The following is a 27098-nucleotide window of genomic DNA, read 5'->3' as shown; positions in this document are numbered from 1 at the left end:
GTTAAAAGTGAAGGTGAAGCGCTCGTGGTTCTTATGTCTTTGTCTAATATGTTTGGGGTGCAGAAAATTTTCGCGTTTGAGGGCAGCTGCTTTTTGAAAGGCTTCATTAATGGTTTGAGGGGGATAACCCCTTTTAAATAGCCTTATTTTTAAGTCCTCCGCTTGAGCCAGAAAGGCATCGTCTTTACTATTAACCCGTCTAAGACGTACGAACTGTCCGTACGGGACTGCTGTCTTAACATGCTGAGGGTGATAACTGTCATGATGTAGAAGGCTGTTAGTCGAAGTACTCTTTCTAAAGACCGTGGTGGTTAGTGCAGAGTTTTGTACCTGGACTAGGACGTTGAGGAATTCGCATTCTGTATTGGAGGTTTTGAATGTAAAAAACATATTCATGTTATTATTATTAATATAGGTAATAAATTCCTGGAATTGCGCCTCTGTCCCTGACCATATGACGAAAATATCGTCCACATACCTCAGAAATGAGTGTATGTGCTTAGCATAAGGATTTTCTTTTGAAAAAACATATTTGTCTTCAAGAACGGCCAGAAGACGAGGAGGGGGCGCAGAAAAAGGACAAGGCAGAAAGCGGAAACAAGTGTCTTGGAGACAATAATAGAAGAGAACGCATGGGGTTAAACTAGGACTAAACGACAAGAACGACATGGGGGTGTTCTTGTAAACCTATTTTTCACCCTCTGTAATTATCGCTTCCCTGCGACTGCGCATATTAGCGCGCACGCTCCGGTTCATCTCTCTGCTTATATCAGGCCAATTTTATGCCGTCGTCTTACCATATGTTTCTTTCTGTGTTTTCTTATGTATGATCCAGTAGAAATATGTTTACCGTCTGAGTAAATCCTGCTATGTGTCTTTTAACTTTGTATATGTTGCCTTGTCCGCACAGCGCCTTAGTGCATAGTTCGGCTCACTTCCGGCCGCTATGCCTAACAGCGTCCCGGTTGCTGAGCAACGGGGGGGGGGGGGTGACGTCCCGCCGGCCGCATTAAGAACCAGGTGAGGACGCCACACTCCACAGGCTAGAGAAAGCGCCAGACGGCGCGAAACGGCTGTCGCCTCTTTTTTGACCCCCTGCTCCTACATCTGCCCCACTTTGGCTGTACTATGTCGGACTGATCTTATGTGAAGATTACAATAAAGAAGAATTTTAACGGGTGAGTGCCGCAGATGTCTCTCATTTTCATGTTATCTTCTGTTATCTATACTCTACATGCTGAGCACCACCCACGTTAATATCTCATATTACTGCACCATCTCTGAAGATATATATTAGCTGCAAACCGTGGGGAGTGACGGTTGTGCCCCCGTGTTTTCCGGCTCTGTCCGCTCTTCTCCAGCCTATATATTATGATTTAGCAAATTTGGCAGCATACAGAGAGATTAGGAGGTCCTACATCGCAGAATCTGCAAAATAAAGGACCTTCTTCAATAGTTGAGGATGGGGTTGCTTTCCGATCCATCAATGTGGTGAGATAGAACACCTACTAGAAGCTGCATTGCTTGTATGTCGATGCTTATCTCGCTCCATCTGCTCCTTCCTTCTCCTCCTTCTGCCCTCTCCATAGACTTTTATGCAGCAGCTGTAACCTGGTCTCTCTTTAAGCTTATGATTTACTTTCATCACTTTGATCAGTATATTCAGAGAGTGATTGTTGCAGGACGCTGGGGGTACATTTATCTATAGTTAGAGACTTCACAATGTTTTTGTATGGGAGAAATAAAGTTTGATAAATCCTTGTCCTTATTTTACACATTAAGGCTCACAAATCACTCGCTTTTTGGATGTAGAACAGCTTTGCTTAGGATCTTGATTACCTATGTCTTGCAGTTTCTTTGCTATCCTCCTCAGTTTAGCCTATTCCTGCAGTAGCTGTCTTCCCTGGATGGTGTTACAGAGGGGAGCTGCTGCTGCTCCCTGCTCACTCGTGAGGTCATGTGATGCTCTCTGATTGTGTGTGTTCTTGTTTCAGGCTTACTGGCGATCATGTGCGGCCATTCTTGGACACGTGTTGGAGCAAGCTTTTAAAGATGACTACATGGTGACCCTGGTTAGGGCTCCAGAAATACCAGGTTAGTTCTATGCTTACAGAGTTATATGAAAAGATTTTTTGTAAATTGGGGTATTTATTTAATGGAAATCATCTGCCATCAGGAATCTACATACAGAAGTAGATCCAATGGGTAGGTTCCCCTACCATCCTCTGCTTTTAAAAATAATTTGGCATGTGCAGCTACCTGGTCTAACTTGTTAAAAATATTATGTAGGTATTATGCTACTTACCTGCAGAGGCTACTGGGGCGTGTATTAGTGTGTCTGAGCTCTTGGTGCTAAGGCTACTCCACGCCCCCAGTAGCTTCTTCAGTGTAGACTTCCTGCACATCCTTGGCGCGATCCTGATCAAGCGTGCACATGCGCAAAAGTTGTAGTCCACAATCTGAACATGCGTGCATGCGCTCTGCATAGACCTATTGAGAATGGCGCTAATCTCGCTGAAGCCGGCACTGGACCAGAGCTACTGCGCATGTGCAGAGCTCCACCAAACTAGAGCATGTGCATGCATCCGGAACCTGACCAGGACATGCAAGGAGGTGGCACCGCAGAGGCTTCTGGGGCGTGGAGAAGCCTCCGCTCCCAGAGCTCAAACACGCTAGTACATGCCCCAGTAGCATAATACTAAGATAACTTTCTTAATAAGTTGAACTAGGTAAGTGGACACATTACAGTTTAGGGCTGAGGTTGGCAGGATGAATATACCAACGGATCTACTTCTGTTTGTATATTTCTCGTATTGGATTGTCCAAACTTCCATGGACACACATGCTCAGTCTTTGTGTTGCTTTTTCTGATTCCCTATATCAGATCCCTAGAAGCATCTGGTTGACCAACTAACAGGTCGTTTGTGCTATTTTGAGTCTGTAGAGACCAAGACATGACTGCGCCTACCACAGATATTGTGAAGAGGTGGACGCACACGCTCAGTCTGGTCTTTCTCTACTCTTTTAGCCATATGAGGGATCCCTGGTGTGATGAGGCAGCTCCTTTTCTCCTCACTTGCTCAGCATCTGCCTTGACAAGCAGAGAATACACCGATTTTCAGAATTCGTTGGCTCACCACACCAGGAACCCATTGCATGCTGAGAGAGCCGGACAGGACTGAGCATGTGCGTCCACCACTGCACGTTAACTTAGGTGGACACAGATCAGCGCTGTAGAAATATGATCTTTTTTTTTTTTCTTTTAATTTAAAAAAAATGTAAATAGTTTATGGACCACCCCTTTATTTTAGTTTGCAACAAATCCTGCCACCCAACACACGTAATAAATCGACTTTCTCGTGTATTTTTTACTTCTGCCTCGTCAGCATCGGGTGCAAAGCTGCAAATTGGATGGAATAAACTAGAAAAGTAAGACAATGCTGTGAAATAATATGCGAGGAGCCTGCGCTGTGTTTAATTAGTGTGGTTATTACTGCACGTTAATGAAAACATGGAATCTAATGACTCGGTAATTAGAGGGGTACTATAAGGTGGGCAGTGCCAGGGAAGCCAAATTGCATATTGTGCGTCCTCATTACACAGCCCGTACCCAGCATCTGTCATAATGAGACCTTCTCCTGCCTCACTTTATAATTAAACTTCTCGGATGTTTGTGTATTTGCCGTGTTGTGAGATTTCCCTCCGTAATTGTCACTTTTCATATTGTTGACATGATTGGGGTCAGCGGCTCGTTCCTTTTGTGAGATTGTTCTCCCGCATATTATTACAGACTCCTGACTCCATTACCGCATTGACGAGGCACGGCCGACTTATTCAATTTAAAATTTTGCATCTGTAATTAAAGGGTCTACACAGTCAGTAATAATCTTTCATTTATCCTTTTTTTGAAAAAAAAATTAAAAAAGAGCAGTTTTTATGTTCTCGGCTTATTGTAGTACACGGTGCATAACGACGTGGGGGAACCTCATGGGCGGGGATTTTTTTTGGTTGGTGAGTTTCTGTGCCTAGCTCCGCCCAGTTAACGTTGCATTAGTGAAATGGCTCCACCCCTTCACCATTGCTGGAAAACCAAGTCTGATGCTTTTGCGGCCGCTCCTCACTGCCTAAACAGAACCAGTCACCAGGTTTTACCCAACTAAACTAGTAGTCACCTCAGGTCCGGTGTGAAATTTCCCTACTAATAATTCCCTCTTTTATGTGAAATTTTACCCTTTTACGAATAAAAATAATCTCCTTCAAAGTCATGTGAAAATGAGCAGAGAAGAGTCATTTTTTTGCCCGAGATGAGTCAAGCTCGGAGGCTGGAGGGGAACGTCACTCTATGTCTTGGGTTCTATAGCAGCTAGAATTGTGTTTTAGAGCCACATCAGGCTTGTGGTTCTGTGATCTACAGAACTAGAGACAAAGTTGGGAAATGTGAGCTACAAATCAAGATCCAATACCTGCCTTTTACTTTAAAGGGAACCTGTCACCAGGTTTTCCCCCTTAAGTTCTAGCTCCAGGAGGTCGAGTCAAAATGTTCTTTATAGAATTCCCCCTTATTTGTTAAATCTCACTCATTTACCTATAAAGATCTCCCCCATGTCAGGCAAATATGACTCTTCTCACCTCATTTTCACATGTATGGTGGTTGCAAGGAGAGCGTCACTTCAGAAGCCCCGTTCTTTACTATACCACCTAGAAACATGCTTTTTGTCTCACGTTAAATATAGAAAACTCATCTTCCAGGTCAAATGAAGCTTATGGTTCTGTGAGCTACAGAACTGGACATACAGGTAGTTAGAAATATCTTCAACGTGTATTTCCAACTATGTCATTAGCTGCCTGTATCTCTGGTTCTGTTGTTTGCTTGAAAGTTGAAATTCTTATCTTTAATATGACACCGGCAGCATGTTCCTAGGTGCTATAGAACAGTAGATCTTCTGAACTGACACTACACCTGCAACCACTGAACTTGACCCATCTTAAGTAAAAATGAAGTGAGAATAGTCATATTTGCCTGTCTTTGGTGGAAATTTTTGTTATAGGTAAATGGGTGATGCATTTCATATCCCACCTATGGTGCTTAGTGGGGTAAAACCTGATGGCAGGTTCTTTTAACTACCTTTATCTCTGATTCTGTAGCTCAGATCAGATGCGATTTTAAAGTTGCAAGCTGCTTTAGAACCTCAGAAATGGGTGTCCAAAGTGACGCAGTCTCCCATCCTGACTCATCTTTCCCTGAGAAGAGTCAGGCTGTGAGGCTGGAGGCCATATAAAAAAACTATGACCTATATGGGGCTAGGAAAATGTAGCCCAAGTGAGGGAGGCAAAACTTTGTGCTCAATGTAACTGTAGCGGAACCACGAAAACAACTTGCAAAGGAAAAAGGGGAATCCACACAAAATGATGGAAAATATAAAAATCCAAGTTTTATTTTAGTTTGCAATCGTTAAAATAAACAATGCAATAAGCAAAGAAGAAGTAAAGTGCACAGAAGATGAGTGAATGGACCTGGTAATACAACACTATGAGCTGCTGGTTTGCAACGCCAGAGCACTAATAGTTAAAATGTATGTTCATAGGAAGGAAAAAGTGGATCGAGTCGGGAAGGGCCATAACGTCAAGAGGATAAACTTTGAATTGAGATGTACACTCACCGGCCACTTTATTAGGTACACCTGTCCAACTGCTCGTTAACACTTAATTTCTAATCAGCCAATCACATGGCGGCAACTCAGTGCATTTAGGCATGTAGACATGGTCAAGACAATCTCCTGCAGGTCAAACCGAGCATCAGTATGGGGAAGAAAGGTGATTTGTGGCCTTTGAACGTGGCATGGTTGTTGGTGCCAGAAGGGCTGGTCTGAGTATTTCAGAAACTGCTGATCTACTGGGATTTCCATGCACAACCATCTCTAGGGTTTACAGAGAATGGTCCGAAAAAGAAAAAACATCCAGTGAGCGGCAGTTCTGTGGGCGGAAATGCCTTGTTGATGCCAGAGGTCAGAGGAGAATGGGCAGACTGGTTCGAGTTGATAGAAAGGCAACAGTGACTCAAATCGCCACCTGTTACAACCAAGGTAGGCAGAAGAGCATCTCTGAACACACAGTACGTCGAACTTTGAGGCAGATGGGCTACAGCAGCAGAAGACCACACCGGGTGCCACTCCTTTCAGCTAAGAACAGGAAACTGAGGCTACAATTTGCACAAGCTCATCGAAATTGTAAAAGACAGTAAAAGATTGGAAAAACGTTGCCTGGTCTGATGAGTCTCGATTTCTGTTGCGACATTTGGATGTTAGGGTCAGAATTTGGTGTCAACAACATGAAAGCATGGATCCATCCTGCCTTGTATCAACGGTTCAGGCTGGTGGTGGTGGTGTCATGGTGTGGGGAATATTTTCTTGCCACTCTTTGGGCCCCTTGGTACAACGCCACAGCCTACCTGAGTATTGTTGCTGACCATGTCCATCCCTTTATGACCACAATGTACCCTGTAACATCTGATGGCTACTTTCAGCAGGATAATGCGCCATGTCATAAAGCTGGAATCATCTCAGACTGGTTTCTTGAACATGACAATGAGGTCACTGTACTCAAATGGCGTCCACAGTCACCAGATCTCAATCCAATAGAGCATCTTTGGGATGTGGTGGAACGGGAGATTCGCATCATGGATGTGCAGCCGACAAATCTGCGGCAACTGTGTGATGCCATCATGTCAATATGGACCAAAATCTCTGAGGAGCTTCCAGCACCTTGTTGAATCTATGCCACGAAGAATTGAGGCAGTTCTGAAGGCAAAAGGGGGTCCAACCCGTTAATAGCATGGTGTACCTAATAAAGTGGCCGGTGAGTGTAAATTGGATGTATAAAGTCATAGAGGTGGAAACTTCAGCACTGAAGTCAAGCTCTCCCCACGTTAGATCCCCCCACCTCTGCTGTTATTGACATCTTGCACCAAACTCGGGTACTGATGTTTATGGCAGCAGGGATGTCAATTATAGCAAAGGGGTCATTATGAAGCCGGGAGAGCTTGACTTCCGTCTTCTATTCTCCAGCTCTTTGAGTTTATACAGCAAATCCTACATCTAAATTTAATGCAAATTTTCTCCATAATTCCACCGCACAGGTTTGCTGCTTCACACAAACTGGGAACATTTCTGCTGACAGGTTCTCTTTGAAAGACTTTACTTTGTATCCTCTGGCTGGCAGATTGTGGGGGATCCACCGCAGGGACCTCCACTAGTTTCCAGACTAAAGGTCTCTTGTCCGATGTTTTGAAGGGCCATTATCAGAACCTCCGTACAGGGAGCCGGCGCCACCAGTCAGCAGACACCTATCACTTATCCTCTGGGTAGGTGGTAAGTGTTATTTGTGGGCAATCCTTATTACGATACCTTCTGAGATCTTGGGAAGTCCATGCCTCTCTGGGTCACAGCTATTTTGGTTACGTGCAGGGAACCTACATACCTAATAAGTTTTTGATGAAATAGCTGATGTCAGCTTTATTTAACCCCCCCCCCCCTTTTCCATCTGACTGCAAAGCCCCGCAGCAGACACAACTTCAAGGCGCCCGGATCCAGCAGGAAGTTCTTTGTTGTAAATCTCCTATTGATTCCTACAGCAGCGGTGGCGGCGGCGCAGTGCGGATCCCTGCTGGATATGGATATTACCCATAGTCACTGCCCGCTGGGGAGGAGGGAACATCAAACGGATAGTAGTTGGGAATGCTGGGAGTTCTCTTAGTATTACATTATAGGAAAGTGTTTTATTCTATTATTTGTAAAGTGAAATTTAGACTTATTTTTGTGATTATATTGGTAACCTCAGTCATCCCTACTGTACTGACACAAATTTTGAAACACCGATTGTCACTGGGGCAAAAACATTTTTTTGTCTGGATCTACAATTATAAAATATACATTATTGACTTGCATACAAATTCAACTTAAGTACAAACCTATGGAACCTATCATGTACGTAACCCGGGGACTGCCTGTATATGTCAAATTTTACTGAACGAACCTCCCAATGATAACAGAAAATTCTTCAAAATAAAAAAAAAACATGATGCATGATGTCAGAACCGCCCCCTAGAGCTGCTCTTCCGATGAAGTGCCCCCCCATAGATCTTCTGCTTGATGATCCTCCAAAGGTTCTCTACAGGTTTGAGGTCGGGAAGCTGGTGGTCACATTGGCTGCCCATAGTAGGGGCATCTTTGCAGCATAAGATGGGGCAATGTCATGGATTAAAGGGGTTTTCCCACGAAGAAAAGTTGGGCCCTATCCACGGGATAGGGCCTAACTTGCTGGTCAGTGGGGGTCTCAGTGCTGATACCCGCTAAGATCACGGAAAAGAGGGGTCCGATGGGATCCCATGTACCGCCGTCGGACCCCTTGTCACTCCATCAGAAAAATGGAGCAGACGGCCGCGCATGACCGTTCTGCGCCATTAATCTCTATGGAGCTGATGGAAATTGCCCTCGTTTTCGTGATTCTGTGGGGTCTGCGCTGAGACCCCCACTGATCAGCAAGTTAGTTTGGCCCTATCCCGTTGTGGTGTATGCACGCCAGGACCAGCATAAAGCCAGGTGCAGGACAGAGGAGAGGGTGAGTGCTCCTCACCCTTCCCCTCTCCATAGAGAAGTACAGGGCCTGCGTCCTAAAACGGCAAAATATAGGACACATCCACCCAGCTTGGTCATGGTTGGGGTGTGACGCTGTGTGCTCACCGCACCATGACCAGGTGCCATAGACGTCGATGGGGGGGATGTGATCCTTGTGTGGTCACATAATGTTCACCTGCATGAGGCCTAACCGAATTCTGTGTTTGCACTTTTTGGTGATCCATTATTGCCGTTTTTTTCTTTTTTCCCACTGAAGTTTTGTTTTTTGATTTTTAAGTTTGGTTTTAGAAGGAAGGAGGAGGCCATGGATAATAAATATAAGGTTACCGCAGTCACGGTGCCGGGATCTATGAGTACTGTCCCTGGTTTATCATGCCGGATACAGGTGGTGGCTTTCCTCGTGAACGCTCCAGTCAGATCCGTGTACGAGTAGCGGCGGCGCAGGTTCCTTGTAAGGATAGTTTTGTCTAAACAAGAAAACTTTTAATCCTTGAAGCATCACGCTGCGACGTCTGTGTAATGAAAACAATAAACAGCGTGTTATGAAGAATTGATGAAGTCTCCGACGCCAATGCAGAATTATGGAACGAAACGCCATCCATTATTAATTAATGGCAGATTTACAAGCCGGAGAAGGATCCTGCGACAGCCCCGTGTGCCATCCCCACGCTCGTACTATGAGAAGGAGATGAATCTTTCTTTTCGGTCGGGGCGTAGTAATACTGCGCGTGCAAGAGAGGATCAAGGCGTTTTCAGATCATTTAACGTGCGCAGCCTTATTCCCTCCATACGAGACGTTCCCCCTCTGTAAATACACTTCAGACTTCACAGGAGGCGCCGAGATTAAAGCTGAGGTCCTGAGTAATTTGGGTTTGTGTGTTCTGATATTGTGTTTGATATCTGTATTCTGCCTGCGATGCTATTAGACTAGAAAGGAGAAAGCTTTTCCTCCCAGATCTTACACTTCTTGAAGGCTCGGGCTGCCCACACTTGTGTGTTTTTCATTATATTGTTTTTTTTGTCTACTGACTTTCATAAATGACTACTTTTTGGAAGAAAAGCACCTACCACCACGGACGACCACACCTACCAATGAGCTGCATGCACTCGTCTGCGAAGCTGGGTTCTGCGCATGCGCAGAATGCAGGCCACCGGCTGAGCAGTCTCGGCTCCGAAGCCGGAGCTACTGTGCATGCGCAGAACCCAGCTTTGCAGAGGAGTGTGCACAGCTCATTGTAGCTGCGCATTGAAGATGCATTGGTAGACGGAACGCAAGAGGCTACTGGGGCGGGGGTAGCCGTGCCGTGTAGCCTCAGCTCCAGCTACTCCATGCCCCAGTAGCCTCTTTAGGAAATTTGAATATTGGGGGAATTAAAATGTATAAAAGTTATGGGCCACAAAAGAATTAGCCCTAAAAAGGTACTATACTACGCTACATTAGAGCAGTGATTTTCAACCTGTGTTGTTCACATGGTTGAGTGTGCCGCGGGGAAAGTTCCCCGAACTATGGTGCCCCTGTGTAGCGCTGCCGCCGCGCCCCCGTGTTTCGGCCCCTATACTTACCTACAAGCCTCGCGTCAGCGATCCGCCATTAGGAGTGAAGGTACGTGGAAGAAGACATCAAGGGTAAGTATATAAGGTTATTTTTTGTATAGGAAAGGCAGCTAGGGTCTTTTCTTTATTAGTAAAGGGAGGCTGGGGCTTTTTCTTAGTTAAGGGAGGCCTCTAGGGCCTTTTTATTAGTAAAGGGAGGCCTCTAGGGCCTTTTTATTAGTAAAGGGGGGCCTCTAGGGCCTTTTTATTAGTAAAGGGGGGCCTCTGGGGCTTTTAATTAGTAAAGGGAGGCCGCTAGGGGCTCTTAATTAGTAAAGGGAGGCCGCTAGGGGCTCTTAATTAGTAAAGGGAGGCCGCCAGGGGCTCTTAATTAGTAAAGGGAGGCCGCTAGGGGCTCTTGATTAGTAAAGGGAGGCCGCCAGGGGCTCTTGATTAGTAAAGGAAGGCCGCTAGGGGGTTTTTATTAGTAAAGGGAGGCCGCTAGGGGTTTTTTATTAGTAAAGGGAGGCCGCTAGGGGTTTTTTATTAGTAAAGGGAGGCCTTTTATGACTGTTTTAGTGTCATTTTGTGCTATTTTGGTTGGTGGTGTGCCCCAGGATTTTCTAAGTATATAAAGTGTGCCGCGGCTCAAAAAAAGGTTGAAAATCACTGCATTAGAGGAACCTGCCACCGGATCTACCTTAATAGGTAGATCCGTGGTGGTAGGTTTTTCTTTAAGGCCAAAATACCTGCTGAGAGGTGCAGAAGTCTCGTGGACGGTTATAACAATCATTTGATTGCAGCGATTGCCTCAAAAAGGTTGTGCAACAAGTATTTCTGTCCAGGCCTGTTCCATTCGTTTTGAAGCTTGGCTGAAAAGTAATGTCTACCCTTCCCTTTTTCATTTTTATAGAAATTTTATTTACTTTTGTTAGATTTAAATTATTTCTGTGACTGTTGTGGGTTTTTCTTTCATTAACCCATTTTGTCCATATATATTTTAATGTAATTTTCACTTTGGCCACAAAACCTACTTAACAGACTGATTCTGTATGGGTTTTGTCACAGCTTATCTCCTCCCCCTCCCTGTACAATGACCTCTATATAGATAACACTGACCCATCATTACATCACTACTGACAATAGATGATGTCACAGCTTATCTCCTCCTCCCTGTACAATGACCTCTATATAGATAACACTGACCCATCATTACATCACTACTGACAATAGATGATGTCACAGCTTATCTCCTCCCCCTCCCTGTACAATGACCTATATATAGATAACACTGACCCATCATTACATCACTACTGACAATAGATGATGTCACAGCTTATCTCCTCCCCCTCTCTGTACAATGACCTCTATATAGATAACACTGACCCATCATTACATCACTACTGACAATAGATGATGTCACAGCTTATCTCCTCCCCCTCCCTGTACAATGACCTCTATATAGATAACACTGACCCATCATTACATCACTACTGACAATAGATGATGTCACAGCTTATCTCCTCCCCCTCCCTGTACAATGACCTCTATATAGATAACACTGACCCATCATTACATCACTACTGACAATAGATGATGTCACAGCTTATCTCCTCCCCCTCCCTGTACAATGACCTCTATATAGATAACACTGACCCATCATTACATCACTACTGACAATAGATGATGTCACAGCTTATCTACTCCCCTCCCTGTACAATGACCTCTATACAGATAACACTGACCCATCATTACATCACTACTAACAATAGATGATGTCACAGCTTATCTCCTCCCCCTCCCTGTACAGTGACCTCTATATAGATAACACTGACCCATCATTACATCACTACTGACAATAGATGATGTCACAGCTTATCTCCTCCCCCTCCCTGTACAATGACCTATATATAGATAACACTGACCCATCATTACATCACTACTGACAATAGATGATGTCACAGCTTATCTCCTCCCCCTCTCTGTACAATGACCTCTATATAGATAACACTGACCCATCATTACATCACTACTGACAATAGATGATGTCACAGCTTATCTCCTCCTCCCTGTACAATGACCTCTATAAAGATAACACTGACCCATCATTACATCACTACTGACAATAGATGACGTCACAGCTTATCTCCTCCCCCTCCCTGTACAATGACCTCTATATAGATAACACTGACCCATCATTACATCACTACTGACAATAGATGATGTCACAGCTTATCTCCTCCCTGTACAATGACCTCTATATAGATAACACTGACCCATCATTACTGACAATAGATGATGTCACAGCTTATCTCCTCCTCCCTGTACAATGACCTCTATATAGATAACACTGACCCATCATTACATCACTACTGACAATAGATGATGTCACAGCTTATCCCCTCCCTGTACAATGACCTCTATATAGATAACACTGACCCATCATTACATCACTACTAACAATAAATGATGTCACAGCTTATCTCCTCCCCCTCCCTGTACAATGACTTCTATATAGGTAACACTGACCCATCATTACATCACTACTGACAATAGATGACGTCACAGCTTATCTCCTCCCTGTACAATGACCTCTATATAGATAACACTGACCCATCATTACATCACTACTGACAATAGATGATGTCACAGCTTATCTCCTCCTCCTCCCTGTACAATGATCTCTATATAGATAACACTGACCCATCATTACATCACTACTGACAATAGATGATGTCACAGCTTATCTCCTCCTCCCTGTACAATGACCTCTATATAGATAACACTGACCCATCATTACATCACTACTGACAATAGATGATGTCACAGCTTATCTCCTCCCCCTCCCTGTACAATGACCTCTATATAGATAACACTGACCCATCATTACATCACTACTGACAATAGATGATGTCACAGCTTATCTCCACCCCCTCCCTGTACAATGATCTCTATATAGATAACACTGACTCATCATTACATCATTACTGACAATAGATGATGTCACAGCTTATCTCCTCCTCCCTGTACAATTACCTCTATATAGATAACACTGACCCATCATTACATCACTACTGACACTAGATGATGTCACAGCTTATCTCCTCCCTCTCCCTGTACAATGACCTCTATATAGATAACACTGACCCATCATTACATCACTACTGACAATAGATGATGTCACAGCTTATCTCCTCCCCCTCCCTGTACAATGGCCTCTATATAGATAACACTGACCCATCATTACATCACTACTGACAATAGAAGATGTCACAGCTTATCTCCTCCCCCTCCCTGTACAATGTCCTCTATATAGATAACACTGACCCATCATTACATCACTACTGACAATAGATAATGTCACAGCTTATCTCCTCCTCCCCCTTCCTGTACAATGACCTCTATATAGATAACACTGACCCATCATTACATCACCACTGACAACAGATGATGTCACAGCTTATCTCCTCCTACTACTTTTAGAATGACCTCTACAATGAACCCCAACCAGTGCATCCAAACATGCCTTTATGATCCTTGTTTTCAGAATTTTTTTTTTAATAATTTCAGTTTTAAAAAAATATTCAAATGAGTTGGTTGGGGTACTTGCCTCTATCTTTGCCAGCTCACATGGAACCCTTTGTTGTGACCTCACTCCTCTCCTCCAAATCCGGTTGAGTCCCATCTCATTTGTTGTTGTCCGTGTGCAGCCAGGCATTGTCTAAGTGCAGTAGCGTTGGTTGTTTAATGCTAAGCAGACATGACGGCTCTTGCTGGGACAGTGCAGGGCAGTGTGCTCAGGATTTGGAGGTGGTGATGAATGAAACCACCAACAAAGGATGGAATAGGAACTAAACATAGATGTGCTGTAATGGCGAAACCAGTACGCAGAGGTGCACTAACAACCTAACTTTACATCTCGATTTTCATGAAAACTGTACAAAAAAAGATGAATCAAAGCCTACATACACACGAATGTTTGTAGAAATGTGCCACAAACTGGGCCGGGTGTCCAGCCTGTTTTTGGACTGATGCTCCTCACCGCTCCCTTCTTCATAGTAAGCAGTGCGGCCGCTCCACAGAAACCAGATATCATAAACATCTATGGGGGCCGTGATCTGGCCACAATGTTTCTAGCCAGATCCCAGACATCGATATGGTCATGTGCATGTGGCCCGAAGGTCGCTCATCTTCCTATGGAGAGGGGAGGGGTGAGGAATGCTCAAACCCTTTCTCCACCTGACCGATAACAAGATACAGTCATTTTTTAAAATTATTTTATGGCACCGGAAGTTTTTGCATAGAATGCCATTAATATTGCATATCCAAAAATATCTGAATAATATGCCATGTGCATCATAGCAAATATTGATAAATATGTTCCGGTTTGCCTGGATCCCAGCGCACACGGACACCTGGCATGTGACCCGGGCAGGCGTAATATTGACAGGCTTAGTCTGGCAGACTCTGGGTTGTCTACATGTATTTAGCACATGGCACTTTCCTGCCAGTGCAGTACTGGGTGCCAGCGCTCGGGGTTAATCCGGATATATTGGCAGGGAATACGGAAATGTCATCCATCTAACACCGTGTGTCTGGATGTGTTCTGTGCAGTGATCTCCGGAGCGTTCTGCTACGATGTGGTGCTGGACAAGCGGCTGGACGACTGGAATCCGACGAAGGTGAGCGGATTATATCTGCTTTTATGTTGTGTACAGTCAGACTTGTTTCCATCTTTGACGGACAATCTGTGATCACAGCTGCAGCGACTTGTGCCACTGCCATCCACACAACTTCATCCCAATAATCTTATATCGCTCGGCCGCCGCTGCGGTTTAAAGGCAAGAAAAGCTCTTGAAATGTTTCGAGTAGGTAGATCCAATGTGTCAATCAGGACACTCATCAATGATATGTCCTATGGCTACGTAAAGACGGTAACCAGCAATATAAAAGCAAAAACATTCCAGTAGCAAGTCACAATTTCAAGGGGAAAAATAGTTTTGATAATTTTTAATTAATTTTGTCTCATCCTCCCCTCCTCCTAGTCCGGATTGCCCTGCCCCCACACAGTGATTGGCAGTGAGAGTCCAGAGTACCCCCCCCCCCCCCCCACACACACACACACACACACTGATTGACAAGAAGTGTTCCGATTCCCCCGCCCTCACACTGTGATTGTCATTGAGATTCCTGATTACTCCGCCCACACAGTGATTGGCAGTGAGAGTCGTAATTACACCTCCCACATACAGTAATTGCCAATGAGTGTCCAGATTACTCCGCCCACATACAGTGATTGCCAATGAGAGTCCTGATTACTCTGCCCACACACAATGATTGCCAATGAGAGTCCTGATTACTCTGCCCACACACAGTGATTGACAGTGAGTCCTAATTACCCCACCCAAACACAGTGATTGACAGTGAGAGTCCTCATTGTCCCACTTACCTGATTGTCCTACCAAAAGTAAAAACCGTGTTTTTGTTTTTTCACATCCTCTTTTATTTTGAGAAGTTTATAATATAGGTAGTATACCCTGAGTTCCCTGTTATTTATTCCATTACATTTCTACATCCATGCCGAGGATTTGGAGCTCAGTATCAGAAAAACAAGAGCACTGACAACCATTAAAATCTAATAATAAATGGCTCGGCATCGATCACAGGACCTGCGGTGTTGCTAAGGGAACATTGAATTTTATAAGATGTGCACTTGACTATCACATCTGTCTGGGTCTCGTAGCGGATACATCCGTATCATGTGTCATACTAGAGGAGGTTGATATTATATTACACATTTCGTGTCTCCAGTGGGTGTCCCTATTGCTCTTTCCATCTGAACACCCATAAAATGTGCTCCAGAATTAGCAGTGACAAGTGCAGCATCTCGGGATGATAACAAGTATTGCTGTAGGGACGGTCCTAGAATACCCAAAATCCTAAGCCTTTTCCACCAAGATATTTGCTTTAATTCATTGATTTTAGACAAAATTTCAGCCCCATTCAACTTCGAACCTCTGTTTTATTATTGCAAACTATACTGGGTGTTTAACCCTTTCCCCCATCACACCATGTATAATGGGCTGAGGATGCATTTTCTAGTATTACTACTGTATATTCACCTGAATCTGCAGGATTGGGCTGTAATGTCTGTTCTGTGACTGATATTGTAAATAATATGTATCCCTGTATAGGTTCTATAACTAAAGAACCCCATGATGCAGGGTTGAGGTGAGTTGAGCCTCTTGCCTCAGGCGGCACCACCTGCTGCAAGATGGGGGGCAGCACCAGGGGCAGAGTCACCTGCTACAAAGCAGGAGCTGACACGTAAAAATAGTGTCTCTTCACACTTGATGTCAGCACAGATTTGAGACAATGCATGAAGAACCCTCTTAGAAAAAAAACATGATCTATTACTTCTGGATAGGGTAGAGGGGCTGCTGTTCTATAGCTTATTCCAGGCAGAAGAGAATTTAGTTTCACCCCTGCCGTGATGTCATGGTGGGAGGGGAGGGGTTCTGTTCCTTCTCTGTGTATAGTAACCTGATAGGCTGTTAAATCAGGGATTCTCTGTGATGTATGTCAGGGTGACATGTGAAACAAACAAAGTCAAAATGAAAATTAAAACATTAAATGCCGTATTTTTCGGACTATAAGGCGCACAAAAAAATCGTTTGATTTTCTCAGAAATCAAAGGTGTGCCTTATAGACCAGTGCGCCTTATATATGAACCGTACTTATAGACAACAGCTGCCTTGGACTGTGCACAGGTCTGCCACCTGCTGGTCATTCATCATTAAAATCAAGTGTGCCTTATAATTTGGTGCGCTTTATATATGAACCTAGACGTTTTAGAAGGCATTTATTGATGGTGCGCTTTATAATCCGGTGCACCTTATAGTCCGAAAAATATGGTATTATAAAAATTTTTAAAAAAAATCTAATTATATACTCAATAAATATAACTTCAGGGTAAACAAAACACTGGTAATAAGATTTTATTATTCTTTCATAAAAACTAGACCTCAATAAAATTAAGTCTTACTATTCCCCCATTCCAAAATTGCACATGAGTCTGAAACAAGCAGAGATGATCATCTTTTTTTGTATATGCTAAGTGCAGTGGAAGTGGGGTCCATTTTGCTTACAGACATCTGCAAGTGCTCCTGATTACCCCGCCCACACACAGTGATTGACGTGGAGAGTCCTGATTACCCCGCCCACACACAGTGATTGACTTGGGAAGTCCTGATTACCCCGCCCACACACAGTGATTGACTTGGGAAGTCCTGATTACCCCGACCACACACAGTGATTGACGTGGGGAGTCCTGATTAGCCCGCCCACACACAGTGATTGACGTGGGGAGTCCTGATTACCCCGCCCACACACAGTGATTGACGTGGGGAGTCCTGACTACCCCAACATGGGGAGAGAAAAAGAACTGGACCGCACATCCACACATCACACAATGATCTAATGCCGCTAGGCTACATTATATAACGAACTCGAGGTTCTTAGTTACATTTTGATCAAATTGTATAAGCCCACCAACCACTTCACGGTGACCTCTTTATGGTGGGTCCCTACGCTATTTTGTGCAGCATCACATGGCGTCCACCCCCGCTGCAGCACAGCGCCGGCAGGGACCAAGACCCGGTTGCCCCCCAGTACCCATACTGGTGGGCATAGCCCCCATGGCTCCGGGCCCAGGCCCCCACCAGCACCGCATCACAGAAGCGGCGGACGCCATGCAACACCGCACCATGAGAACAGGAAAAAGGCTCACCATGTGTGAACAGGTGTTAACTACTCACCGTTCCATGTGGTCTCAGACACTGGCTGAGAGGAAGTAGGCGGCCCCTAAATGCAGTCTCCTGCTAATTTAAAAACACCTGGGTCGAATGGGGCGGAGTGCTGGTACCAGGAAAAACAAAATGAATGAAGGGATAGAGTGTACTAAACCAACATGGGGAGAGAAAAAGAACTGGACCGCACATCCACACATCACACAATGATCTAATGCCGCTAGGCTACATTATATAACGAACTCGAGGTTCTTAGTTACATTTTGATCAAATTGTATAAGCCCACCAACCACTTCACGGTGACCTCTTTATGGTGGGTCCCTACGCTATTTTGTGCAGCATCACATGGCGTCCACCCCCGCTGCAGCACAGCGCCGGCAGGGACCAAGACCCGGTTGCCCCCGTGTCGTGGTTGGTGGGCTTATACAATTTGATCAAAATGTAACTAAGAACCTCAAGTTCGTTATATAATGTAGCCTAGCGGCATTAGATCATTGTGTGATGTGTGGATGTGCGGTCCAGTTCTTTTTCTCTCCCCATGTTGGTTTAGTATACTCTATCCCTTCATTTATTTTGTTTTTCCTGGTACCAGCACTCCGCCCCATTCGACCCAGGTGTTTTTAAATTAGCAGGAGACTGCATTTAGGGTCCGCCTACTTCCTCTCAGCCAGAGTCTGAGACCACATGGAACGGTGAGTTTAACACCTGTTCACACATGGTGAGCCTTTTTTCCTGTTCACATGGTGCGGTGTTGCATGGCGTCCGCCGCTTCTGTGGTGCAGTGCTGGTGGGGGCCTGGGCCCGGAGCCATGGGGGCTATGCCCGCCAGTATGGGTACTGGGGGGCAACCGGGTCTTGGTCCCTGCCGGCGCTGTGCTGCGGCGGGGGTGGACGCCATGTGATGCTGCACAAAATAGCGTAGGGACCCACCATAAAGAGGTCACCGTGAAGTGGTTGGTGGGCTTATACAATTTGATCAAAATGTAACTAAGAACCTCGAGTTCGTTATATAATGTAGCCTAGCGGCATTAGATCATTGTGTGATGTGTGGATGTGCGGTCCAGTTCTTTTTCTCTCCCCATGTTAGTCCTGACTACCCCGCCCACACAGTGGTCGACAGTGAGAGTCCTCCTGCTTACCTCACACACACACACACAGTGATTGACAGTGAAAGTCCTGTCTGCAGGCCATACGTGGAAATCGGATTTGCCCCCATTGCACTTGCCTCCACTCCTTCAGTCATGTGGGTCGCCAGTAAGATGGGACACCTATTTCAGATTATTGGGGTTTAGAGACTTTGCACCAGAATGTCCATAAATCCATATATCTCAAATATATCTCCCTTTATTTTGAGTACCATAAGTATCCAGTCAGGGAGGCTGAGCTACGAGCTCCTTATTTATCACTATGTGACTGGAACCTGTCTGATGATTATTAGTAACTGTTGTGGAAGTTTCTGTCCCGTCTGTGTAGTTCAGTCCTCCTTACAGACGGATCTAATGCCTGTGATGGGTGACACACAGACTGACGTATAGAAAACCTCGCTCTGATCCAGATATTTTTTGCTTCTCTTCCGTTATTTATTCCTTTAGGAGAATCTCCATTCGTTTACCAAGGACGCGCTGAAACTCCTAAGCAAAGATTTGCCTTTTGAGTGTTTGGAAATGGAGGAAAAAGTGGCGCGGGAGATCTTCCAGTACAATCCGTGAGTGTCTCCTATTATTTCTTTTATGACAGAGACCCAAGTGTTTTTCCGAAATGTTCCTTCAGTGTAGAACAATGGCTCCTGGTTCCTTCAGAGAGGAGCCTGACACTAGTCCTGCTCGCTGTACGCCGTGTACCGAGAGAAGGGATGGAAATGCTCACTTATTATTATTAGTATAAAATGTGGCCAGAAAAACAATTGTTCCGACGCCTTTGAGTTTGTGAAGCGTTGAGGTCGGGGTGACCTGCGTCCTGTAACGCTGTGATATAATTATAACGCACCTTTATGTCTCGCTGTAGGAGCAGGAGCAATCATGGCGCTGCCGAGCGGAGAAATTAAAATCACATTTTCAGCCCTTTGGATCAGAACTGCTAAGGCATACTGTGTCCTTATGTAGGGTGTTAACCCCTTCATGCTACGTGTAATACAGTGCCAAGCCTCAGATACATTTATTCTCCGCAACTTTAAATGGATATACTTTGAGGCAGATTTGGGGGGGGGGGGTACGGCCACCGTTCCCCCACGGGATCAGGTTTGACCTTGATATATGCAGAAAGCAGGAGTGTTGTTAAAGAGAACCAGTCAGGCAAAATAACCCCCTAATCTAAATATATTTTCATAAACAGCCATTAGAGAGCATTGCCTCTATCCCTTCATTGTCCCTCTACATGCCTGTAAACCTAAGCAATGAGGTCCTAAAGCTGTATGCAAATGACCTATGAAATGTCCAATGAAGCATTAGCAGAGGAACAGCCACACCCCCAGTGCTTGACTGACAGCCTGTATAATGATGTGAGGCTGTATAATGATGAGCTTCCTGGTGCTGGTGGCCACGCCCCCTGCAGCCTGTGTGTGTGTGTGTATAGGAGAGATACAGCAGCTCCAGGCAGCCATGTTACAGCAGAACATGTCAGATTCATGTGTAGCTGATGTCTGTGTCTCTGTGTATTAGGAGGATGCAGCACACACACTAGCCATGCTTTACTATATATTACACACAGACATGAGCAGCGGGAGGAGAGGGGAGGGGTTACAGGAGTGACATCACTGCCTCTGACCATGTGACCAGCCTCATTTACATGATAAAGAATAGATGATTTTACAATGATTAATGTATGAAATAACTAGATAAAGGCTGTGATGGGATCCTTGTGAGCTGCTCCAACAGGTAGTGGTGACAGGACTAGTGACACAGACCTGATGACAGGTGTCCTTTAAAGCCTTGAAGACCCTTGTACAAGAGTTCAGTCCCCCTGTTCTAGTTTATCCTTATATCATGTCTCCTAAAATTTTACAAAATAACAGATAACCCCTGAGTAATAATGCAAGATACATTATGCCCCCTATATAAATCATAATGGAATAAATAACGTGTACTGTATCTATTGCATTGGTAAAAAAACTAAAAAAATTGGAACCCCTTTAATTTTTTTAATGTATGCAGTATGCAGAATTAATTAGAATGCATTGCTCCTCCCAATTAATTACAATATATAGAAGCCCCTCTGTCTATATAGTGCTGCCTGAATTAAAGGGAACCTGTCAGCAGGAGAGCCATTTTTAGCACTCCCCAAGTCCCCACAGAGCATAGTACATACACTGCCAAAGTGTTTTTGTATAAAAAAAAATAGGTTTTACAGAAAAAAAAGATATGTTATATTGTGCCTTTCATTAGCATCTGCTGTGTGACTAGGCAGTTGCCAATTGGGAGGGGCTGGAAAGGAGCAGTTCCCCCCCACCCTTGGGAAACATGTGACCTTTTCAAATATATGAATAACTCCCCACTCTCGGGATTGGCTGTAGAGGAGCAGGGGGCGTCGCTAAGCCCAGTGATGGGTGTTTTCATATGTTTGAAAAGGTCTCATGTTTCCCAAGTATGGGGGGGGGGACTGCTCCTTTCCAGCCCCTCCCATTTGGCAACTGCCTAGTCACTGCCTAATGAAAGGTACAATATAACATATCTTTTTTTCTGTAAAGCCAATTTTTAATACAAAAACACTTTGGCAGTGTATGTACTATGCTCTGTGGGGACTGGGGGAGTGCTAAAAATGGCTCTCCTGGTGACAGGTTCCCTTTAATTAAAATATATACAGCAATCCCAAATCAATTATGTGATTAATAACACCCTGAATTATACTGGTAGTAGAATAACATTAGAATGAAGAGGAATCTGGGATTTGTAAAGTCTAAATGAGTAAGACAAAGATTGACCCAGAGTAACCTGAGAGATATGTCTTTTTCTGTAAGATATTCTGCTTATACTGTGCCCCCAGTAAGATCTGCTGCTGTCCTGCTGCACGCCAACACTGTGTTACCATAAACCCTAGTGATGGTGGCGCTCAGCGATTTGGATCTTGAACATATTAGACCTCTGATGCCTCCAAAAATGAGCCGTTCAACAAGGCGCGCCCACTCATGTTTTGTTCAGGATGTCGGAACTCGTGAGTCATTGTGGAATTCCGAGCTGAATTCTGGCGCTCATCTCTCCGTTTTGCTTGTAACAAAAAAAATTCCAGTAAAATTCAGTGTAATCAGGAGGTGATATTGAGAATTCCCTGATCACCCGTCTATAGATCTGATTGTTAGAATCTGAATTGATTGAAGACCGGAAGAATGAAGTGCATGGATTTATTGAAACAGATCTACATATACAGCAATGGGAAATGGAGGTCAAAGTGTCATGTCTGTGATTAACCCTGTGGGTGCTGTAGACTTTGTCCTTTCTATCCTCTTTACACTTGATGTAAAGGGGGATTCAAAAGACCAGACACCCTTTTATTTCAGAAACGGAACGGGAAAATGACATACCTGTTACCGCAGCAAGTACATAGTGTGTATGGTTGTAAAAAAACACATTTCCATCAAGTTTAACCAATGAAGGGAATCGATTGGTTGAGAAGAGGATTTAAAGGAAACATAACATAAGTCAATGTTATTTAGATGCTCTTCTTGAAGTTCTCTGCTGTCCCTGCTGTGACCAGCGCCTGAGCTCAGCTATTCCACAGAGTGACAGTTCTCATAGTAAAAAGCCCAGTCGCCTCTGGTGATTAAACCTTGTTTTCTCCAGACGGCGATGTTCCCAGCAAGTAAAGGGTGAGGAGCTTAACTTTTAGGCTATGTGTGCAAAATGATGGCCATCCTGATTGGAGCAGGGTCCAGTTTTTGGATTGGGATGGTGGTCATGTAGCAAATAAAAGACCCCAACTGTCTCAGAACTGATTGCCACAACTAGATCTGGATTATCTCTTGTGGTTCAGATCACAAAGATTCTTCATAGATTCTCATGCGGGTTCAACGATTGGATCCAGCACCTTCAGCTTTGTGTTCCTCACCAGGGACAGCACATCACATAGCTGTGCATCATAGGGAACATTCCCAGTTGTTGTTGCAACTTTCTGTGTAATAACTTTTGAACCACAAGATATATTACAAATCTGCTTGAGGCATTTGATTCTTAAGACGTTTCTGGTCTGCTTTGATCTCCTACATGATCACCCGTAAACGGAAATTATTTAGTTTATAATCATTGGATGACAGAATTCAGACTCTGTGCTTGCCATGTTGGTGTTAACAAGAACGGGTCTATACGTGGTGGTGCCCGCGCTGTGTGCCGTGCACAATGGAAGGAATTATAGACTTCCTACAGAGCAGATAAACCCTGTGAAAGTGAGACTAATGCCGAAAAATAGCTTTGTCATCCCTCCCCGGACTTGCAAATCTTATAATACTTTTGGATTTCCATGCCGTATTCTCAACTTTCCGAGGGATGAGCAACTTTCTTGAGACAAATAAATCCTTCCACAGCGTCCCGATAGGGCAGACTGCGATGGCTTCCTGAATACACAGTCGGCTATTTCTAATCATTGGCTTAGTTTTGGAATATAACAATTTAATATATTTTTCACATCGCAGTTTAGGGAGCCGTAAGAAAATGGTGACAGAAATTTACAGCAACTGGTCGTGATGGAGTTGAACTGATGCTGATGAACGGGGGAGCAGCGTAGAGTTGGGTTTGTTAATAAATCCCCTAAAAATTCTATATTAAAACAGGTAGTACAGGTAGTCCCTTGGAAACCCGACTTACAAACGGACCCCCCTGCCCACTGTGACCTCTGGTGAAGCTCTCTGGATGTTACTTTAGTCCCCGGCTGTAATGATCTGCTGTAAGGAGTCTGTAATGAAGCTTTATTGATAATCCTTGGTCCAATTACAGCAAAAAATTTTGAAAATCTAATTGTCACTGGGACAAAAAAAAAAGTCTGGATCTACAATTACTTAATATAAAAGTTCTGACTTGCATACAAATTCAACTTAAGTACAAACCTAAAGAACCTATCGTGTACGTAATTTGGGGACTGCCTGTATATGATATAAAACAGTAGGTTAAGACCCAATCGGGTGACAATAGGTCATGGTATCTTGAGTAAGTGAATGTGATTCCTGTTAGTCCTCATCCTTGTCAGCATTGCCGCGTATGTTATTCTTTTTTTCTTCATGGTTTAGTCTGGCATGTCAATCCTTTTGATCAACACGTGTCAAGCACAACAGAGGCCCCGGAGCTTATGTGCGGAGTTTTCCAGCAAATTTATGTGTCTGCAATGAGAACGAAAAAGAATAAATATACTGCACAAAATCTATATGGATTAGTCATGTGTAACCCCTCTAGAATTGTGCATTGGTGCATGGATGTATGAGAATCGGGAGCCAGAAATGACATGTTACATCTCCTTTAGGATAGACTGCTCTGTGTTTATAAGTGATGTATCCACAGGGTTTTTTAATACAGGTAAAACTATTTTTCAGAAATGTCTTTCACATGTAAAAATACAGCACAAACATCAGCAAGACTGCACTCTCTGGATAAGCAATAAAGGGGTAGTCCCGGATTCCCCATTCTCAAGATTGATGAGGGTCCGCAATGATCAGCTGATTAGTGTCCGGCGCTGTATTTATCAGTTCATGGCTGGCAAACATCATCATTCTCCAAAACAGTCGGCCACTTTTGGCTGGCAAACTTGGTCTACGTAGTCTACGATTAGATCTTCCTGGCCGGCAAACTACATCCGGCTTCGCAACGATCTTCCTGGCTTGCATGGATGCCTCTCCTCTACAATGATCCACTGTTCTTGGCCAGCAAACAACAGCCAACTCCACAGTTACCAGCTGTTTTTGGCTAGCACTTGCTCTTGACCAGCAAACAATGTCAAGCTCCGCAACCATCGACTGTTCTTGACTGTCAAAAATGTTATGCTCCACAGCGAGCCACTGTTTTTGGCTGGCAAACAGCATCTGGCTCTGTAACAATGAGATGTTCTTGACCGGCAAACAACATCCAACGCCGAAACTACCAGCTGTTCTTCACCGCCAAACAATGTGTGGCTCCAAAACCGTCACCTGGCAAACAACAACGGCGACTCTGCTGTTCTTGACCGGCAAACAACAACAAGCTCAACTAGCTGCCAATACCCTCGAATACAAAATGTTATGTCACCACTGTGACTGTGGGTAATATGACTTGTAGCTTTCTTCCAGATGACCCCTACCGCTATAACGCCGGCCATGTGGAAGCTAAATGTTCGACCTGTGCGGGGATATGGAAGATACAAGCAGCTGCTCATATTATTATCTCCGAACTTTAATCCACTGAACTCATAAAAATATTACAAGACGGGCGCAGCTGGAAATACCGGATCTGACCGCCGCAGCTTAGCATATGGCTCATAAACACATCTAGTTATATGTCCTCATTCACATGCAGCTATTGTGGCATGACCCCACATGAGAGTTGTAGCTTCCAGGTGGGTGATGCGATCACATCCTTATTAGGCTGCCTTATATGAAAAATACAAGTTCAGATTGGGTGTGAAATCTGCCCCAAGATCCAATAAGCTCCGGGTTATAACTCTGTGGCATGTTAATGTTCAAAGCACGAGCCTAAGGACCCTGGCATGCTTGTGTGATTACTACTATTTCATAGGACCCATGATTAGAAGACCCCATGATTTACTGTTATCTTAGTATATGCGGTGCTAAGCAGGCGGGGTCTGACTCCCACTGATAATGAAAATGGGGGTTTTGTGCTGTTCTTCCAAATGAGTGGAGGGACAGGTCGAGCATATACACTGCCAGGGATGGCACGAAAGCACGACCTGACACTCCATTCAGGGGAAACGGGATCCGTGTACATGTCATTAGGTTGGTTCCACCAATCAGCAAGTTTTTAAATGGGGTTTCACAGGATAGGGGCTACCAATCTGAGTGCTGGGGATCGAGCATACTCCATTCAGTACTAAAGGAGTATGGAGTATCTCGGAGCACAGCACTCCCATTCACTGTCTATAATGGTTCTGGATATAGATTAGCTAATTGAATGGAGTGGCAGTAGGCAGGGTCGGCTCCAGGTTTCAGTAGACCCCTGGGCGACAGCCTCAGCAGTGTACGCACGTTGCGACAATTAAAAATTCAGTAACTAAAACAGTCTCCTGCTCCCTAGTTTTTCATCCCAAACAGTCCCTTCATGGTTATTTTATATAAGCCCCCCTCAGACCCTATGGATTAATTCGATACAACCCCCCTGACCTTCAGTACTGGGGGCTCAGGGGTTGTGTATTGGGGCCGGGGGCTGCCACTATTGTGTACTGGGGGGGGGGGGGGGGGTGCTGGCAGTGTTGTGTACTGGGGGGGCTGGCACTATTGTGTAATGGGTGGGCCGGAGGCTGGCACTATTGTGTACTGGGGGGCCTGGGGGCCGGCAGTGTCGTGTACTGGGGGACCAGGGGCTGGCAGTGTTGTGTACTGGGGGGCTGGCAGTGTCGTGTACTGGGGGACCAGGGGCTGGCAGTGTTGTGTACTGGGGGGCTGGCAGTGTTGTGTACTGGGGGGTTGGCGGCTGGCAGTGTTGTGTACTGGGGGACCAGGGGCTGGCAGTGTTGTGTACTGGGGGGCTGGCAGTGTTGTGTATTGGGGGACCAGGGGCTGGCAGTGTTGTGTACTGGGGGGCCGGGGCCTGGCAGTGTTGTGTACTGGGGGGTTGGCGGCTGGCAGTGTTGTGTACTGGGGGGCCGGGGGCTGGCAGTGTTGTGTACTGGGGGGCCGGGGCCTGGCAGTGTTGTGTACTGGGGGGCCGGGGGCTGGCAGTGTTGTGTACTGGGGGGCCGGGGCTGGCAGTGTTGTGTACTGGGGGGCCGGGGGCTGGCAGTGTTGTGTACTGGGGGGCCGGGGGCTGGCAGTGTTGTGTACTGGGGGGGCCGGGGGCTGGCAGTGTTGTGTACTGGAGGGCCGGGGGCTGGCAGTGTTGTGTACTGGGGGGCCGGGGGCTGGCAGTGTTGTGTACTGGGGGGCCGGGGGCTGGCAGTGTTGTGTACTGGGGGGGCCGGGGGCTGGCAGTGTTGTGTACTGGGGGGGCCGGGGGCTGGCAGT

At 45.1% G+C, this 27098-nt stretch overlaps 1 protein-coding gene across 1 annotated transcript in view; it reads left to right on the top strand.

Annotated features, from left to right (window-relative positions):
• The window catches only part of MRPL39 (mitochondrial ribosomal protein L39), a 55284-nt gene that overhangs the window by 15454 nt on the left and 12732 nt on the right, over positions 1–27098 (top strand). The window contains exons 4-6 of the mRNA XM_072138589.1: positions 1995–2094; positions 14781–14848; positions 19567–19679. Coding sequence (XP_071994690.1) covers positions 1995–2094; positions 14781–14848; positions 19567–19679 — 281 coding nt within the window. The remainder of the gene's footprint in view (positions 1–1994; positions 2095–14780; positions 14849–19566; positions 19680–27098) is intronic.

This window comes from Engystomops pustulosus, chromosome 2 (genome assembly GCF_040894005.1).
Source record: "Engystomops pustulosus chromosome 2, aEngPut4.maternal, whole genome shotgun sequence".
Classification (NCBI taxonomy): Eukaryota; Metazoa; Chordata; class Amphibia; order Anura; family Leptodactylidae; genus Engystomops; species Engystomops pustulosus.
The sequence above is the reverse complement of the archived record's forward strand: the minus strand, read 5'-3'. Positions and strand labels throughout refer to the sequence as shown.